Raw genomic sequence first — 21828 nt, forward strand, 5'->3', positions numbered from 1 at the left:
TCACAGTACTGCTGTAGGTTTCGATCAGCATATATTTGTGAATAAATGTTTTCTATTATGTTCATAATAGAAAACTAGTAATAGAACTATTAATTTCATAATTAATAGTTCATAATTAAAGCATTAAGTTCAGGATTAACTGATATGCAACTAAAACATTTAATTTGTTAGAATCTTCAAGAACTAATCCAAATAAATATACATGACTTGGTAAAAAAATAAATAAATAAACCCTTCATATTGAAAAACCACATTAATTATGTATTGAATGCTTAATAGCTATTGAGAATTGTTTCAGATTATTAATTTTTATTTTATACATAACCTAACTAACTGAACCTTTAAAAATGTTTATTAACAATAAAACCCTAGTCTGTACGTTTGTTTTGTTTATTATATTATTTTTTAAATGTCTGTTACTCAGACTTGCATAAACAAATGTGCTGTTTGCATAAAATTCCAATAATCAGCCTATAAATAACATTTTTCACCTTTTATATTTTTTGATATGTTAGAAAATTTGAAAGTGGCACACACAACTTACTTTTTTCAGGTAGTGGTACTCTTCCTAAAAAGGCTAGCTCTACCCCTGAAATAGGCTGAATGTATGAATTTACTTCATATGTAACTAAAACATGAAATTGTTTCTTTTACAATGTCCTTCTAGAAAGTGCTTTGTGTTATGAACTGACATTTCTTCTAATGAATATATTTAATTCAAATTCATTTAGCTATTGCAAATATTGTGATGGTAGCATTCATTGTTTCACAGTATTGATAATGAAGTCAAAATTACTAAATAACAGATGAAAATTATTATCATTATTTTTTATATAAATCAGAATTTTTGTATGAATGTTAAGGATTAATTAAACGTTTTCTAAATTATGATAATATGCACTATTTACTATAATTTCTGACCTCCCTTCCATTCCAAATAGGGTGTGCTACAGTATGATTGGACTCTGTTTTTTAATTAAAGAAACACAAACTTCTTTGCTCAAATACTGTTTGTAACATTACATTGAATAATCAAAAGATGCTTTAACTGTATTTGCATTGTACTGCAAATTGTACTGCCCCTAATAATATTATTTCATACATTTCTTCTATCAAGAATATAATATTGCCTTTTGTTAGCCCAATTCAAGTAATGCTAGTTTCTTACCTATGACACCTATGACATGGCTTTTCTGCATGCATTTTAAACTTATTCAGCTTGCCTTAATGTTTACTGACAACAAGCATTAATTTGGGTCTAGTTAAAAGAATTGCATGAAATAGAGATTATCAAAAAAGAAATGTCTTTATTCGATACTGCTCTGTTATCAGGACCGGCTTAAAAAATGTGTGCATGTATGGATGGACAGATAGATGTGTTCATGTATGCATGTATATATGTACATATGAATGTATGTATATGTATACATATATATGCACATACATTTCTGAATCTGATACCGATAAACGGATGAGTACTCTTTATTCTGCAAGGTCCATTTTTTTCGGTGAGCTAACATTCAGTTGTTTCTGACACTTGGGCATGGCCCTATCCCAGCACAGCATTATTTCTTTTCAGAACATTGAAAAATAGCATTGTATCCATTCGTAGTAGTGAAGAAAAATTTCATAGAGCAATTGCGGCAGAAAAAAATGAAGTGATAGCAATTAGAGCATTATTTCAGTAGAAACAGCAGAGTCTATGTAAATTAAATAGCAGTTGTAGGACAATGATAAAATAGAGTCTTGAGTAATGGCGCAGATGGAAAAAGCAGAATTTGTGCTGAAGAGCCAAATTTTCGAATATATCTCCAAGAGCTAGTAGTAGTGGAAGCAGCCCATTTTTAAAGACTGAAAAATGTACCAAAATAATTCAAATAATAAAAAGTACTGATGAAATGTTTTGAAATTTTTGTCTCACTTTAGCAGCGTCAATATTTGCTCCATTTATTTCACAGCACACCTTGAATTTGTATTCAGACTGACGACATTTTTAGTTACAGTTGTGATGATTGGTGTTGATCTTTACTCTATGTGTTGGAAATTCTGATCCTTTTCTCAGATACAGTCAAAAGTCTTTAATCCGGACGTCCATAACCCGGAATGATCTATAATCCGGACCTCAAAGCTACAAACTTTCTGCGTGTGCGTAAACGCATTATGCGCATGCGCATAATACCTTTACGCATGCGTGTTTAATGTATAATGGATGGTATAAGCTAAGCTAAAATTATCTAAATATCTATTTCAGTTAATGTTGCAGATTGCACAGTTCCTTAATCTTCTAATTGGATCCGGCTTATTATTTTTTGCAGACTGTTAGAGCAATTTTATAAAAGTAAGCTTGAACTTCAAAAGGAATTGTCAAAAAGAATTTCCGATTCTGGAGCTGCCAAAGGATCGAAAAAGCGAAAGCATGTTTTGATGTCCATCAAACAAAAAGTGGAATTGTTTCCTTTGTTTCTCTAACCATTCCAAAATCTGTTTATCAGTTTCACGCTACTCTGTGGGGCGAGGACGTCACGGCGCGCAATCAATTGGAAGTTGTTCTGTCAGCACTATCCTTATCTTCAGGGCAGATGTTTTTATTTTATTCGGCTTATAATTCCGTACTAAATGTAGTATTTCATCTCGATGTACTCCATCTTTGATATTATTTAAATCAAATTCCTCGTCATTATAAATATCACGAATACACATCAAATAATTTTCTTGTTGCAATTTTCTAATTCCGACTATGCGTAATGTATGCTTTATGCATGCGCGCGTTAAAAGAAATGTTTAATATAAAGTAAACAAATAAATATTAAGCCTTTTTTTTTTTTTTTTCCCCTAAATTTTGAAACCCTTTAGATCATAATTGCTCTTTATTTCATAAATTACTGTTTCATATTTTTAATTTTATAATTTCCTCCTGCCATCATACCAGATTTAAACTGATGATCTATAATCCAGAAAAACTGATAATCCGAAGACGCCGAAGTCCCAACGAGTCCAGATTAAAAACTTGACTGTATAGTCTTCTTTTTTATTTTCTCATAGAAAATAAGTACAGTGAAATATGATAATAGTAACTGAACCAGTTTAGTATTGCTAGGTTAAACCAAGATTTGCCAGTAAGCAAAACTGCAGAACTATTTCCAATCCTTTCCTATGTCCATGAAGACTTACATTGCTTCTCCCTATTTTAACACTTCAATCATTTAAATATGACAGCAAATGTGAGTAATATGTTTATAAACTGGGCATTCCTTTACATTATTATGTATAATAAAATAAACGAAATTCCATAATGAATGTTGTTATTTGAAGTGCTTGTAACATCAGGTTGGTTGTAGACTTTTGTTATGGTATTAAAAATATTACTTAGAAATTAAATATGGGGTAACAATGATGTAGTCTGTATCAGTGTATAGACCTATTTGAATATTTAAATGGTAATGTTCTTTGTCATTCATGATAGGATGCTCTTTGGTGACATAGTTTTAACATAAATAATGATTCTTGATGTATTTAATAATAATGGATGTGTATTTATATTTATTATTAGTTTTATTTTATGAATTGTGATGGAAAAGTTTTATTTGTTCTTCTTTCTTTAAGAGAAAGATCCTAACTGTGTAACATGGGAGCAAAAGCCATCGGATGGAATTATGTGCAGAGTTGGAGATTGTAAGTTTTTTTTTTTTTTTTTTTTTTTAAATTTTATTTTCACAATGAAGCTTTACATTTGTGTAAGAAATCATATAATTATTTTTTTTTTTATTTTTACTTCAATAAATTTGAATGATAATTCTTTTAAGTGACATTTTAAATGTTTTTAAAGTATTTTGTTTTAGGAATATTGGGGTTTGTGTTTACAACATATAGTTATATGCTCTGAAGCCTCACATGTATTCCACGTATTCATTAAAGAACTTTTTTCCCCCTTGCCTGTAACGGCAATATCAAGCTCTTTCATTTGTGAAAAGTAATTAAAAGGTGCTATGTTATTTAATTTCTCAGGCTAATAATCAAGATCATGAAACCACTGAAAATGCATTCGGTGTCATTTTAATTTGGGGCAGAGGGAGGTATCAGTGTATATGCATAACATAAATTTTTGTATGATTTTTTTTCCTCTTTTTATGTATATGTAATATCAGTGCAAGTTGATTTTCCTTAAGGAGTCTTTTACATATACAGCTACTACAAGTCAGGTGATTCTTGTTTGCTCTGTCATAATAAGTTGTTCTGCCTTATTCAGCAAACATTTTCCATATTTTACCAAACATATGCTTATTACCTTAACATATGCTTACATTTATCATATGCATGTTTTTCTTTTAGATGTTGATGGAACTTGTGCAACAGCTGATGGATTCTGGCCTTATCTTTTCCTCTTTCAATATATTCTCCTTTTAAAATTGATACTAATAACTGTGTTGTTTGCTCTTTTCAAGTAAGATTTTGTTAATAGTAAATTTTGTTTTAATTACTATATTCTGAATGTAAGCAGTGACTTTTAATAAATGTTATTTAACTAGCATACTGTAAAATTTCTGAAGGAATTAATATGTTCTTTAAAACAGAAATGTAGTGCTTTGTGGACTATCACAGAGTCATCATTACTTTGAACAAGATCAGTTTGCATAGTTAGTCCATGGTCTCATATAATCAGTATTGCTTCCCACAACTCTAGTGCAATAAGAATTGAGATACATTTGATGATGCAAATTAGAGCCATTTACTTTTTCATGCATAACAATAACAGTAATAGGAAATGCATATGTATAATAATGGTTGGCCAGAATTGGCAGGCAAATTATAGCTCAACTTCTGTAGCATAAGGTCTGTTGGGTGTATTTCTGCATCTGCTTATAAACATCGCATGAATTTCTGTATTGAACCAAAATATGATTTACATTCTATTGCAATTTAATTGATCTGTTAGAAATTTAATAGTTTTGCCTTTTTCATTTGTTGTCACTTCATAATGAACTATCAGCCTTTTATTAATAATGTTTCTATAGTCAAAATTTTCATAGTAAAACTTATTTGAAAAAGTTATTTGAAAACTGGTATTTTCAATTGTGATGCAAATATTTTAGAGCCAAACTTTCTCTCTTAATTCCAACATGCTCATTAATGAAAGGGTACTTTTACCTTCCTCCTTTCTAAATGAAAGCATATGATTAATTTTTTTTAAAGTTTTTACATAATTTACTCATTTACTCTTGTCATATACAACTTCAGAAATTTAAGGTTTGTGGTAATATATTATAGCAGGCATTGCCTACTAAGGATACTAGATTTAATTTCACACAAAATAAAATATATATGTATATTTCTACATGCATTAATTGCCCTTTTTTCAAGAATGCAGTATTCCATAGAATGTTATTTTTTTATTTGAATTTATTCTCTTGCATTTGAATCAGAATAAAATATTAATGCTTAGTAACAAATTATTTTATTATGATTGATGTCATTAGCTCATTATTCTGCAATAATTCTCTTTGAATGACAATCAGAAATTAATCTATATGCATTTATTATGATGACATATTATTATTTTTTAATTTAAATATTAAAATTATCAAGTTTTTTTAATGTGAAGTGTAATATATTTAAATTTACAATAAAAACTAATATTTAAAAATGTGATTTTGCTGAAATTGTAACTGAATTGAAGATTCATTTCTTTTTCAGTAATACTGGAGCTAAACTTGGACCAGAAAGTAATTCTATTTGGAAATATCAACGCTATAATCTAATTGTAAACTTTTCCCTCTCATTGCGATTGCCTCCACCTTTGAATATATTTAGTCTAATAATATTAATTTATCGAGGCATTTTTCATCTGTATAAAAAATGCTATGCTCTGCTTCAGTGGAAAAAGCATCAAGTAAACCTTTTTATTCCTCATAAAAAATTTTATTTAATATTTAGCATGTTCACTTCTGATTGCATGCTGGTGCATGATGTGGTATTGTCATCTAATAGCCAGCATGTGGTGAACTATATGTTTCTATGTTAGTTGGCTTCTTGTTATGTTTTGGATATCTACCCTGACAGTGAATACGTTAATTTTTACTGATTTTGAGCATACGTTTTATTGTAGAATAGAACTATGAGAGAAATCTGTGCTTTTAGAAACCTTCAAGCAAAGTTATGAGACCTGTAAATAATATATTTCATGGAAGAAGTGTAGAAAATTAGTACATTTTATTTCATTTCCTGCTCTTTGATTTTTTTCTTTTTTGCTTTAGCTGAAAGTATACAATCAAAAAACTTTTCATATTTTTTATGTATCTCAGTGATGAAAATACACCCTGTCAGTTTTTAAAAAATTGGGAATCAGCTTCATTAACATGTTGAGCGTGGCACTGAACTTTCCTCCGGGACGGTGCCAGTCCCTAGGGACCGGCGTTAGACTTTTCGTTTGGCCAACATCAATCCAGTGGGACCGACATTATTAAAGTTAAAAGATAAATGTCGCCTGAATGAAATGTAGTCAAATATAGTTTTTATGAGCTTTAGTAAAGCATTCTAAGCAAAAGTATGGCTGGGATTTACACACGTAACAAAATGCAACAACCTATTTTGTTATATTTTTGGCTTTCTTGTGCCCAAAAAATCTTGAATTTTCAGCATAACAACCAGAACAACATTTCCAAACTTTATGGACGTCTCCTTTCTTTTCCTGCAATTTATGAAGAATTTTTCCTTCGCGAAGCGGAATTTGTTCATCCTTTCGCTGTGTCAGTCCTCTCACCAATTGTCTCTGAAATTTTGTAACTGATATTTTTTGTCCTGTTACTTCTTGAAAGAGAAACAGCGACTTGATCACAGCAGTGTTCAAGCATAACTCAAAGGCTAACTTTTTATACCATTTGAGAGTTTTCCTCAAGGGACTGCTATACGCACTCATTTGATCTGATAAATCAATGGATGTCTTTGCTTTATTATAATTCAACTATAATTTGGGGTTTACAGCAAATTCCGTGTTTTGTTTTTATTTCTATCATTTCACTTGAATGTTTTGTGGACAGGACCAAAACATCTCTCTTGCCCTTCCATTTCAACACTGTAATACCCTGATTATTATTATTATTATTATTATTATTATTTTAGCTATAAGTTCTCCACATTTTAAATCAGTTCTTATCATATCACTTGGGTTTTCCCTACGATGTGTTCGAAGCTCTCCAATCAAATTTGTGCTTTTTTTCTTTAGGCGATTCGCTAAATCGATACTGGTGTACCAGTTATCAGTACACAATGTGTGGCCTCTATGAAATAAGTTTTTCATTAGAGACATTACAACATTTGACGGGGTTGTATTTTCCTTATCGAGAGTTTTTCCGGTGTACACATTACAGTTATAAGTGCATCCATGACCACAACATAATTTAAATATTTTTATACCATGTTTGTGTTTTTTCTGTTTCAAGTACTGCCTGAATACAATGCGCCCACGGAATAGAATTAGTGATTCGTGAATGCATAATACTTCTGGTGGATTGTAATATTTTTGAAAATTTGTATTCAATTCATCTATGATGAATTGAATTTTTGATAAATGGTTATTTACGACAGCTGCTTCGTTGTCAACGAAATGCAACATTCTCATTAGAATTTCAAATCTTTCTCTGCTCATTACGCTTTGTGGGAATGCTTGTGAAAATAATGGATCTTGAGACCATTATAGATTAAGGAGGGACGGTTTACCATACCCATCCATATTAGCAGCCCAAATAAACACTTCAGCTCATTTTTGTTAGTTGGTGTCTATTTAATTGTACGTTTAGAAATGATTCTGCATTGAGAGCATAGAGGTTTGTTTGTTCACTGATGTGCTGAAATATTTCGTCTCTAACGAAAAGTGCTTTTGTACAAATCCACACTTTCTCGTTAGTTGTTTTGGCGCTTGAAGTATGCGTAAAGGGAACAATACTTGGCTGATTCCCTTTTGGATCAAACCATTCATTTCTATCACAGATTTTATTAGCACCTGTGCTTCTTCTCCTACTTCTTTTCTCAAGTTACGCTTCCTGGTCTACTGAAGTATCATCTTCTGATGACGATAACCGTAATACCCAGCGACGTTTGAATGATAAGAAAACTTTGCTTGATGAATCACTGTCTTCTCTTTCGAACATTTTCGGTTTTATGGGCAATAAATATTCTCAAGAACAAACTAAATTCTTTACTCTCAAATGATTTGTAGACTTCTGTGACTTTCTTCTAACTGAAAGCCTCTTGGAGGTACGCACGCATTGCTTGTTCCATTGTTTCACTCAAAGAGAGGGAACGAAACTTTTCCCCGCTCGCTGCCGGCAGAGTGAAAAGGTCAGAAATATTGGCGCCACGCTCAACATGTTAATCACTGTTCTATATTAATAGTTTGTTACATGTATATTGCACATATACAAAGTTATCACAAAGTCCCACTACCCATATGTGTTACATAGAAGTTAATGAATTGTTGTTTCTAAATGTTGCATGTGCTGATATACGTCTAAATCATGGCTAATGAGTTCACTTAACCATTGAGGAATGGATCGTAATGAGCCCGTGGGCTCACAAATAATCCCATACCGGAAAATCAATGATAGATATTCAGTATGATTTCACTGTAAGGTTTCAGAAACCTTCCCCTCCAAAACCAACAATTTTATGATGGGAGAAAAAGTTCTTTGAAGCTGGTTACATAAAATGTAAGTCCAACTCAGGATGACCACCAACACGACTGGAAATGTATTTGGAGGCTGCAGCGTCTATTGAACATTCAATAAAAAAGTCCATTCATAAGCAGTCAACACTGCAAAAGCAGATGGTGAAGGATTTGCAATTAAAGGCATTTAAACTTTCACTTGTAAACAAACTGAGTGATAGTGACATGCAAAAACATCAATTTGCTTGTGGGTGAATCCTTGATGTCTTTATAACTCTTCCTGCGAAGGGAAAATAAATTACTTTTCTTGAAAGAGTGTGCAATATATCACAATGCAAAAGCCAGAGACGTTTATTTCTAAAACAATGAAAACCCACATTTTTATGAAGAACCTGAACAAAACCCACCATTTGTCATGATCTGGGCTGCAATGTCTGCAACCCATTTAGTAGGTCCACATTTCTTGGATGGTACTATGAATCAAATTATGTATCTTACCATGTTACATGATTGGTTTATTCAATATCTGCTAGATCGGGGACTGCTTAGTTGTGTATGGTTGCAGCGGGATGGAGGAGCATCAGCCCATTATGCTATTGCCGTTAGAGAATATCTCAATGAGGTATTTTCTGATAAATGGATTGGATGTTGTTCTGCTATTTGCCTGCACCTTTAGAATGGCTGCCCCGAAGTCCTGATCAGTAATCTTGCGATAATGTGTTATGCATTAACAAAAGGTTAAAAGGTCACAATGATAAATAAATAACAAAGGTCGTTAAACAAAAGTTTGCTGCCCTATATTATGAGACAGTTGATGAACTTAAGGATGCTGTGTGATGTGCATTTACTGCCATCATGCCAGCAATGTTGAGAAAATTTACATGGAGGAGAATCATACTGTGTTATGAAAACAATGGTGTACACACTGACATTCTGTAATAAATAAAGAATAGTCACACTATCTAAAAGGTGTCCTCTATCATGATTCCACATTAATATAAAGCGACCATAAATGAATATGAGGACACATGATAGAGAATAAAGCGACTTTGTAATTACGCTGTGTATTGAAGGGAATGTGAAAGGCTGAATATTATGTATGCAAGAAGATATAGAGGTTGAACATCAAACTAATAAAACTAAATAAAAATACTTTAGCTAACACGTGGTTTCAATATGTAAGCCTGAAATATTTCTATCTCATATTAACTTTATTTTAATCTCATTCTAGTCACATGTTAATCACTGTTCTATATTAATAGTTTATTACATGTATATTGCACATATACAAAGTTATCACAAAGTCCCACTACCCATATGTGTTACATAGAAGTTAATGAATTGTTGTTTCTAAATGTTGCATGTGCTGATATACGTCTAAATCATGGCTAATGAGTTCACTTAACCATTCCAACTTATTCTTCAACTAAACTAAAGTACTTGTATCTATAACATAGTAGTTCATTAATGTGGTGTATGTCCTTTATAAGACAATAATGCAACAGTTCTCAGAAATCATCAATAAAAGTGTTGTATAATTATTCAAGCTATTTTTAGACATTTCATTTCATGGTTATGGATAACAAAATTGTTAATCTGTGATCTTCCATACTCTAGGAGATTCAGTGATGATAAGTTCAGGTTATTGTGCAGGACACTGAAGATATTCGAGCTCACTCTCATATTCTTGAAATCATTTTATCATCAATTTTCCATGGCAAACTACTGGTACATTGCTATCTTTAAGATGTAATATTTGAATGTTTATATACACTTGGTCCTCTGGAATGCACCTTTGACAGTGATGCGGCTATCAGGCATAACCAGTGTGTAAAAACTTAAATTATACTGTACCCTAAATTATCACCTGTTCACCCCTATGTGCCACTCGGTCTTTTTTAACTGTTTGTCTCTAAATGCGTTCTCTATAAGTTCATCCAAAAGTGGTAAACATAGAGAAGACTATAAATGTGCATTTTGCATTGCACACTATCCAAGGTTTTCCCTTTTGACACTACAAAACCAGCATTGGCTAGCAAAAGCTGTGCTATCGCTACCTGATCATAGACATCAAACATTTAAGATTTCCAAAAGGCAATTTTTGAAGAAATGGGCGAGTTTAAAAAAAAAACTGTTCAGTTCTATCATAATTTGAATAGCTCTTTTGTGCTTTGAGATAATAATTCATTTGAACTATTCTAACATCCTTTTCCCCTCAACAATTATTTTAATTGGCTGAAGTTCTTTGCTTTTCTATGTATGCAAGCATGATTCTGGATACTATGGCTTTTGATACATTAAAAAGATCTGTTGTCTTAATTAATATGGCTAATCTTGTTTGTATATCAGTCGAATGAATTTGACCAATTTGTCTTCTTTTGAATTCCTATATATCTTGCATTCATGTCCTATAATTTTTAGTGCTTGTATTTGGTACCTCTAATGCTGCTGAAAACTCTAAACTTCAGACTCTGCTGTTGTTGATAACTTTTGGGGTTCATAGTTTGAAATTCATGTACTGGCTTGAAATTTGAGAGTGTTATATTTATGAAGTGTTTAAATTTTGTTGTTTCAATTAGTACTTCTATAAGTATTACATACAATGGTGAGCTATGAAAATTTTAGCAAGAACTTACAATTTAACCTCAAAAAACAAAAATTCTAATGAAATGTTTTGTCTTAAAAAAACAAAAACAAAAAAAAAAACAAAAAAAAAATGCAAATAATTGTGCATGAACAACAAAATTTTAAAATATATAAAAAAATCACTAAAATTAAAAATATTACAAAATATCAGCTATGATAGTTTCTACAGGATTTCTATCATCATTTTTTAAAAAAATTACAAATTTACGACTCACTTTAAAAAAAATCCTTATATTAATTGTTCAATGAAAATGCTTGCATAAAGCAGCAAAAGCCATTCATAAGCTACATGCTGCTACTGTAATCCAAACACATGGCCAATGTTTAATATTTTGACACCTAGATCTCTAACAATCTCATTTAATTCTCACTAATTTGGGGGAAGGGTGGATTGGTAATAAAAAATGTATAATTAATGTTTTATGATGATTCATTTTATTAATATGTCTTATCAAACATTTTAATGCTAATTGTAAACAATGACATATATAGTGCTAAATTACGTTAAGGAATTTTTGTAGCAATTGATCACAGCTCCTTATTTCTTCCTAACATTACACTTGAAACATAAATCAGTTGAATAATATTTCAGACCGTTATCAGAATTTCAGACCTTATGAATTAAAATCAGTAATTAAACAAGCATATATGTGTGCACTCAATTGTAGCAATTTCTAACACCAAACAAAAAAAAAAAAAAAAGTAAACCCGTTATTGAGTCATGCATTGTTTGAGTTACTATATTTCAGGTAAACAAACTGATATTGGCATAGATTTAAAAAAGTCAAAGTATTTTAATAAATTTGGCATAACTTATAAAACAAGTTAGACTAAAATATTTCATTTATAAAAAAATTATTAATCTAAAACTCCTTATTAATTGTTAATAAGCATTTTCTTCAATTTATTAAATGAATTTGTTAAAAAATTATTTTTAATATTATAGTTATCCATATTGTTTTATTGTACATTATAACTAAATTTTGGGAAGGAAATGATGACTAAATTATGCTTTTATTTTTTTAATTCTTCATATTTTTCACATTTCTTATTACTATACAGGAAGAAGAGTTGAGTGATTACTCTGGTCTTTTAGCATCTTCTGAATACAGTTATTTTAAGCAACTTGCAAGAGACTATTATGCTAAACAGGAGTATGAGAAACAAGAAGAAGGATACAAGAAAACTGAATTAAATACGTAAATATTGTTGTTTTTATATTCAGAACTTAGAATAGAGTATGAGTTAAATTATTTTAAATTGTAGATTTCACTGTAAGTTTTTTTAATGTTTTTATGATTTATTTAAGTATATCTTTGTATATAGTATAAAACTTTTTTTTGGGGGGGGGGACTGGGTTACCAAATACAAGCATATTAGGAATACAAAGATTTAAAATATAAAAAAGTAGATTAAGCTTTTAAACAATATGTTATATTCTGAAGGTTCGTATATTTTCTGAGTTATGATTCCAATGATAGTGAAAACTTTATACTTCTTTTCTTAATGCTTTTCAATCATTAAGTATACTGTAACAGCAGATAATTTCAGTATCACTGATGATATTGATGGAAAACTCTGAAAAATACCCCATGCTTATTTTCTCAAATATACATACTGTAACTCAGAAATTTTGATAGTCGAAGCAATCAAAAAACAAATTACTATATTAATTTATATTTAAGCTACAATAGAATTTTAAAATTGGAGAAAATGTAAAAAATACCCACCCTTTAATTTAAGCCCTATAGAGTTTTTAAAATTCGAAAAATAATAAAAATGAAAATTACTTGTAATATATTCAGAAATGTAAAAACAAATTTAGTTACTTAAATAGTACTAATATAAATGTAATAAGCTAACTAGTTTATTAAGAATATATTTCAAATATATTGTCAGTTTCATCATCTTCACTTTCAGACTTGAATTCTGATTTTCACTATTACAGCACATTATCTTCAGTGCCATTTAAAATCATTACTAATGCAACATTTTTATTTATTTATTTTTTTTTTTTTTATTCAGTTAACTCGATCATTGAAAAGTGAGAGATAGGTGGAAAGGAGATGTTAAAATGTTTGCTTTTAGTTTAAACTACATCTAATTTTATAACTTAAAAGCTTGAATGAAGAGTGCAGATTAAATTTGACATAATGTGGTAATAACACCAAATTGCCCATTGTAGAAATTGCAGAGTCTCTGCCTTTAAATTATGAGGGAACTTGAAACTGCTACTTACTATGCATGGCCCCCATAAGTACAAGAGCAAAAGCTTTAGAAATTTCTAAATCTCAACTCTAAAATACCATGTGAGTTTGAAATCAAGTTTTCTAATACTAATATGGAAAAATTTTCAGTGTCTTCAGCTCTCCCAATGTGTTCTTAAAAGCTAAAAATGATTAATTATGATCATATTTTAATGTAAGTTTTTTGGCATCAAGATATGGAAAATACACTGATATATATAAACAATATGAAAAGTATTTACCTAAATTTATAACAATATTATAAATATTTGTATATGATTAAAGATGTATATATATATATAGAGAGAGAGAGAGTGTGTGTGTTTATATTTAATGAATTTAGATTTTCTGCACCATATTACCACAATTATCAGATGACCTCATATGCAAAAGAACTCTGAATTTTTTAAGGTGTCTTACAAGAAAAATACAAAAGTTTAATATAAGACACTGTAACATACATGAAAATTATGAAATGAAGGTGATTAAATAATATAAATAGCATATCTTCAGTTAAAACTACAGTTCTTTTTGGCACAAAAATGAGTTAGTAAATAGTTATTTTGATGTACCTTATAAATGGCGGCATATGTGTGGCAAATACATCTTAGAACTCGCCACCCCTCTATGTGTGTTATTTTCTTTTTAATTATTGCTTTTTTGTAATTTTTGTTGTACATAAAATTTAATTATATTAAAGAACAGCTTATATACATAAAATAATGTTCCCACTCAAAAATGTTTTAGCAAACTTAGGTAATATTTCTTTTATTCATATGGCAACTTGATTATTTTAAAGCAGCTAAACTTTTTTTTTATGCAGATGTACTTTCTACTATACTACATAAAAGGAATAATATTTCAGAATTTTTTTTTAATTTTTGAAATCAAATGTGTGTTTATTGCATGAATGAAAATTCATGAAAAAAGAAATACATTGTGCATTATAAATAAATTATTAAGTACTCCATAAAGATATGTTTGGAATTCTAGTAAGTTCAAACTACTGAAAAAAGTGAGGGGAGAGATATTTGACTTTCCAGGAAAAGTTAACATTTAAATTGCAGTTTAACTTGCCAAAATTTCAGTAATTTTTTAAATGTGTATGTATTAATCATTTTATTTAATGATTTGCATTTTAAAATTTTTAATGTTAAAAACTAGAGACATCCTAAATTTTAAATAATTTAGTATCTTACCTATGCAGCGGAATTGCTTGAAAAAGTCAGTTCATTTCTGGTCATAATATGTTTTTTGCTCTTTACTTTTAAAATAAAATTTATTGAATTACTTCAAAAAAAATTAATTTACATATTCTAGAATTCTATGAATGTATGAGTGAATTATGAAGAATATGAGTTTTGTTTACTTTAACAGTTAAAGATTAATTTCAGTGCAAAAGTTAATTTTCATTTTAAATATATAAAAGAAAAATGGCCAATGATATTAAATAGTTTCTTTGTAATTGCAGAATATCTAAATTGGCTAATGATGTTGATATTAAAGATGCAATGATGTGCACTGTCAAAAACCAAATAATACAGCTTGAAAGTGATATTCGTTACACCCATGCTCGTCTCGAAACGTTGAAATATCGTGCAAAAAAGGATGATGGTACTTCTTAATTCATATATATGTATCTTTATTAACAGTTCCCCTTTAATGTTATAAATAAATAAGCAAATGGAAATGTATTTACAGATGTTTAAAAACTCATGAAAAAAGAATTTAAATTCATTGTGCATTATAAATAAATTATCGTACCATTTAAAATCATATTACAGATGCAAAAACTTGTAAATTTTCATGAAATATTTTTATCTATGTATTAAGTTTTGTTTTTCTAATTTTCAAGCAATATTTTGTTTTGACTTGTCTAATATTTTAATTTACAAAATGAAATACTTGCCCAAGCCCTTAGTACTCATGAATAGGTGATGCTAAGATATAATATAAGGGCGAGTCAAATGAAAGTGAGCCAATGCGAATATAAGACAAACAGAGTACTTTATTTAAAGGTAGTCTTCATGAACATTGAGACATTTATCCCATTGACAAATGAGCCGCGTGATCCCCGTCTCATAAAACTCCTTGGGCTGTCGATTCAAAAAGTCTGTAACCGACTCCTTCACGGCATCTTCCGACACGAATCTGGTACCCTTGAGATGTTTTTTCAGTTTTCCGAAAATGTGAAAGTCGCATAGCGACAAATCTGGGCTGTATGGAGGATGTTGCAGCGTGTCCCACTTGAGTTGTGTCTTAACCACATCAGCGACGTGGGGACGAGCATTGTCGTGTAGCAAGATCACACCATTCGTCAATCTTCCAGGTCGTTTGTTCTTGATTGCGACACGCAGCCGATCAAGCATTGCACAATATCGCGAACTATTGATAGTCTCTCCACGTTTAGCAAATTCAATCAGTAATGGCCCCTGACGATCAAAAAAAAAGTCAATAGCACCTTTCCCGAGGAAATGACAGCCTTTTCTTTCTTCGGGGGTGGTGAATTCAAATGTTTCCACTGTAAGCTTTGCCAGCATGTTTCAGGTTCGTAGTGGTGGCACCATGATTCGTCTCCGATCACAATTGCGGACAAGAAGTCGTCACCCTCATTGTGATACCGGATGAGATGAGTCAAAGCAGCACCGAACCTCTCCGTCTTCTGGCGGTCGTTCAAAATCTTGGACATCCATTGAGCACACAAAAGCCGATAACCGAGATGATCATGAATTATGGTGTGAACCGAACCGTGACTGATGATCACACGCTGTGCCAGTTCATCGATGCTTATCCTCCGTTCTTCTCTAATCAGCTCATCAACCTGTGCAATTGTGTCGGGGGTGATTGCAAGGTGGCTTTGGCCCGGTCTTGGATCGTCTTTGCAACTTTCACGTCCTTCTCTGAACCGTTTGCTCCAACGCTTCACAGTGGCCAATGCGATGCAATGTTCACCGTACACAGCAGTCATACGGTGACTAATTTCATGTTGGGAAACAACTTCATCTGTCAAAAACCTGACCACACCACGCTGTTCCTCTTTTGGAGTGTCCATTATGTCACGCTACCGTCTTCAACCCAGTGTAAGAGCGCCTTAAAGAACTTTAACCTCACACTTTCGCACCACTTTCGTAAATGAAGGCTGTCTCTGTGCTACGCGCATGCGCCGCAGATGATGGACCGAACTATTCTTGCTGAGGAGGGGTTAGCTCACTTTCATTTGACTCGCCCTTGTACTTGACAGATTTGCTCATGTCCAAGTGTAATCCTGAAGACTTCAAAATTTGTGCTATTAAAATAGTATATATGAACCACTATTTTTATAAATTTGGCAATAGTGTTAAACTTCTACAGTTTTTCTTTACAAAAACCAAGAAATATCAAATTTTGTTCGATTTAAAAAAAATGTCTAGACTATTTATTCGTGGGGGGTATAAATTGGTTAATGAAATACTTTTGATGGCCAACAGGCACTTGTATTCAAAATTATATATTTTTTTATTTCAAATTTCTCAAAAAAATACCAGACAAAATTTACTGAAATTTGGCATGAATGCAAAGTAATGTCAGACATTAGTTTATGTTTTATAGCAGTGAAGTATCCAATTATGAGAACAGGAATGTCCAAAACTGATGTTGCAAGATGGTACTTAAATGAGGCCAACAGGGAATGTGGTTACTTCTTAAGCACTTAAGTTAATAATGTTACGAAGGTAATGTAAATTAAACAGGAATGTATGATGTGCTGTATATGCATGCATGCATTTATATATATATGATACATTATTAATGTAAATATTTTTAAGAAGTTGAAAAAACAAAGAGAAGAGAAAATGAAATCTATATTTCAATTTGCGCAATGTGCTGCAAAAATCTGAAAATAATAAATCAAAATTTTGAAAATTGGAACAAAACGAAAATGCTGTATTAAATATTTGGAAGTCAAACCTATTTTTTTCTTGTAACGAAATAAATTGGTAAAACGCAAATTAAAGAAAATTACAAATTGAAAATAAAAATTTTCATTTTAAAGAGGAATAATTATAAAAAACAGTAAAACTTGAACATATTAAAACCAAAACAATAAAAAAATTTTTATCTCGTTTGTTTAACCTTCAAGGGAATAGTGCTTTGAAGCCTTAAACCAAGTTGATTAAAGAGTGACAAAAGACATGTTTCGTTTCAATGACAAAAGGCATGTTCCCTGAGACTTTAAACCACTTTAAATTAATCCAACTTTCTTTTCAAGCATAATCCATTTCAAAAGTATCATAAAATTAATTTCTTTTCCCAACATGTTTTTGCCCTCCTATAGTACAAAATTATTTACAAATGTTAAAAAATATCTAAAAAATTATCAAAATAGCTAAAATTGAATCAGTTACTATACAAAAATAAAAATAACATGTGTTTACAGAATTGAACACTCACTTTAATTTTCAAAATTGAAAATTAATTGTGTAGTCTTATTATATAAATCCTAGGAGAAGGGCTGGATCATTTAAGTGAAGTATAAGAACCAACTTCTTTGCGAAATAAAATTTCTTTCAAAATTAAAGAAAGCAATTTTGAGCAAATTTTGCTAAAAAGGGTAATAAATAGTTGACACCGAAAACAAATAAACTATAGAAAAAAGGTCAAACTTACCCTGCTATATGCTATATGCCTGTATTATATATTAACTATGAAAATTTCAGTCGCCTGAAAGGTTTCCAAAATTTTAAATGAACCTTGCAGAAGGGGTTACAAGAAACTGCAAAAATTTGTTTTAGCAAAATTTGCTCCAAAAATTCCTTTTTAAATTTTTTATTTTGACAGGATTTTTATTTCACAAAAAAAAAAGTTGGTTCTTAACCTTCACTTAAATGATCCAGCCCTTGTCTTAGGATTTATATAATAAGACTATACAATTAATTTCAATTTTGAAAATTAAAGTAAGTGTTCAATTCTGTAAACACATGTTATTTTTATTTTTGTATAGTAATTGATTCAATTTCAGACTTTTTGTTAATTTTTTAGATTTTTTTAGCATTTGTAAATAATTTTGTACTATAAGAGGGAGATGGACTCAAATGGGATATGGCTGGGACGAAATGGGACATGGCTGGGATGAAATAGGACTGGCTGGACTCAAATGGGATACTTTGCCACACCTACCATATAGCCCCAACATCACTCCTTCAGACTTTTGCCTTTTTTCACACTGCTGGTGCTATCTTCCATTCTGCATAAGACGTCTGAAATTAGGTTGATCTGTTTTTGGACTCATGACCACCAAGTTTCCGGGCCAAAGACTTAGCAAAACTGCCAAAACGTTGGCAGAAAATCATAGATTTTGGTGGTGATTACTACTCGCACTAAAGATACTGCTTTCAGGTTTATTTTCTTTAATTTTATTAAGAACGCTTTTTGGCAGAAAAAATTTGTTGCAACCAAATATTAATAATAATACAAAAAAAACTCAAATTTATATTTATTTTCTATTTGATATCTAAAGTTTGGTATCTGCAAGATATTTTTGTTGGCTACACTTTGTAATTCAAACATATTGACAGCTAAGTATTAATATTTCAGACTGGCATTAATTTCATCTAATGCGTTTAATTAATTATTAAATAACTTATTTTAATTTTAACTAAAAATAATCACATTATTCAAGTGACACTAAATTTGAGAATAAATAATGACAACCTAGTCTCTTTCACTTATTTATTAAATCTTTTTTTCAACATATAAATTAAAATACATATGCTTGTAAGTACATTACTACAGTAACCCTTGTTAACATGAATCTCAACTCAAAAATCAGTTGTTCATGCTAAAAATATCCATTGTAACTACAGGCTCAAATGTTATATTTTGAATTTTTTAACACATAAACCATTTGCAGTACATAGTTATATAAGCACTACAATATATTATGTATGTCACCATAGAAAACACATTACATTGCTATATTAATTACTGTACTCTTACTTGAAAAAATGCATTCATAGATCACCAATGGTATTCTTGACTTTCGTAAAACTAGTCAAATGTGTGGTCAGTTCAGATGTTGCAGCAAAATGGTCTGCAACGTCTAAGGTGTGTAATATTTACTGGCAGGTGGGCAGAATGACATTGTCCTTCTAAGTTTCTTTTGATGGCGTTTCTTGTACAACTGATTGTATGAGTTGTACAAGAACTCATACAACTGATTGTATGAGTACATCAGATTGCAATGGAGCATGCACAGCAACATCGTCATCTGCACTAACAAACTCCTCAAAACTCATTGTTGTTCCAGTGGTTTTGATTGTCAACCAATGTTATTCATGCTGGCTATGTTTCAAAGAAAACCATGTATTCTGCGAGATCTTGAATTAAACAGGACTGAATATTTATAAATGCAGCAGAGAAACAACAGGTAAAATATATGAAAAATGAACGTCTGTGTTAAATGATAAAAATCAAATGACACAATAAACAAAAAATTAATTCATAATTTGTGCTAACCGAAATTCATGTTAACCAATAAAACTTCCCATAAGATCATATACGTCACTGCTGGACCAAAATTTGTTTCATGTTAGTCGAGGGTTCGCTTTATGCAAGTTCTTATTAAGGGTAGTTTACTATATAAATTTTATTTATAAATAAAAAAACTTTTTCCCATAATGGCCTTGCATTGAAGAAATTACTTAAGATCATCACAGACTGTAGATGCTCATCAGTCAACCGGGTTATTTTTTTTATTAATTTTCAAGTGTGAAGCAAAACTGTTCACATATAAATGTATTCCCAAAAAGTGATTATTCGAAGGGCAAAAACTCGTAACTGAGTGTATTTTTTTCAAGTATGAAAATTAATAAAATCTGTATCTTTACATTTTAATATGATTTATACTATACTGTAAATTAATTAGCTCCATTTATAGATTTTCTAGTGCCATTATTCAATTTTATGTTAAATAGTAATGTAAATAAAATGTTGCAAACTTTGAACGTCAAATAATTAAATTTTTCAAATCTTTGCAACAAATACATATAGTACAAAGTCTGTAATCCGGACATCCATTATCCGGAATGATCTATAATCCGGACCTCAAAGCCGCAAACTTTTTTTTTTTTTTTTTATATATACTTTACGCATGCGCGTTTAGCACAAAAAACGAAGCAACTTAAACAACTTACATTGAAAGAAATGTTTAATAAAGTAAACAAATAAAAATTAAACTTTTTTTTGTAAATTTTGATACTCTTTAGATCATAATTGCTCTTTATTTCATAAATTGCACTTTAATATTTTTAATTGTATATTTTCTGGATGCCATCTTACAGATTTAAATTGATGACCTATAATCCGGGAAAACCCTTAATCCGGAATCGCCGATGTCCCAACGAGTCCGTATTACGGACTTTGTACTGTAATAAAAATGCATTCATGGGATGCATGAAATTACTTCAGGGGCTGCATGCAGCTGGAGACCACTGGTGTATGATATTTTGATCCAGTGCTTCACTTAAATGTAGATGAAATGAACCAATATTGATGATCAAAACTAAATAGTATAAAGAAAAAAATAGTAATTGACCTAGATATTATTAGTGAATGCCATGAAAAGGCTCATATTTGATGATGCGTGAAGATTAATTTCTTCTAACATAGTATGTCTAATAAAATGTCATTAAAATTATAAATGTTTAAATACAGTAAAATAAAAATACTACATGGTTAAGAAGAAAATATTTTTGTAGAAAAATATACTTATCTGAGATGCATCTTATTGTTCAAAAGGAATAACGTACACTTAAAAAAAAATTCTCATAAATTTGGAATGTATGTTATCATTTGAAAATATAGTAAATTTTTTTTTCATAAAATTCTCTAAAATGTAACAAATGAAAAAATTATTTTTTAGAATACAAAAAATAGAAATAGAAATTGCATATTGAGAACAACAAGGTATTAATTAAGATAAAATGACATGCCGAACAAGTATTAATTTAGAAGGCAAACAACAAAAATCAGCATTATATTTGCAAATTTTCACAGGACTTGTTTCGATCATTTTACTGAACCATCATCCTCAGCTCCGAACGATATCTTATCTCGATATCTATGAACGATATCATTTGCACTTTGGCAGCTGAGGATGATGGTTTGGTGAAATCATCGAAGCTAGTCCTGTGAAAATTTGCAAATACAATGCTAATTTTTGTTGTTTGACTTCTAATTTAACAAGGTATTAGTTTCACTTTTAGATAACTCAGCTGAGTTATCTTAAAGTGTTTTAAATTT

General features: G+C 30.5%; 1 protein-coding gene across 4 annotated transcripts in view; it reads left to right on the forward strand.

Annotated features, from left to right (window-relative positions):
* The window catches only part of LOC118192464 (transient receptor potential cation channel subfamily M member 2-like), a 137403-nt gene that overhangs the window by 60273 nt on the left and 55302 nt on the right, over nucleotides 1-21828 (forward strand). For all 4 annotated transcript variants that reach the window (XM_085827073.1, XM_085827072.1, XM_085827071.1 and 1 more), the window contains exons 18-22: nucleotides 3604-3672; nucleotides 4330-4441; nucleotides 5692-5887; nucleotides 12368-12504; nucleotides 15023-15165. In XM_085827073.1, coding sequence (XP_085683199.1) covers nucleotides 3604-3672; nucleotides 4330-4441; nucleotides 5692-5887; nucleotides 12368-12504; nucleotides 15023-15165 — 657 coding nt within the window. The remainder of the gene's footprint in view (nucleotides 1-3603; nucleotides 3673-4329; nucleotides 4442-5691; nucleotides 5888-12367; nucleotides 12505-15022; nucleotides 15166-21828) is intronic.

This window comes from Stegodyphus dumicola, chromosome 11 (genome assembly GCF_044657685.1).
Source record: "Stegodyphus dumicola isolate Sdum_Otavi_A_Nest chromosome 11, ASM4465768v1".
NCBI classification, from domain to species: domain Eukaryota; kingdom Metazoa; phylum Arthropoda; class Arachnida; order Araneae; family Eresidae; genus Stegodyphus; species Stegodyphus dumicola.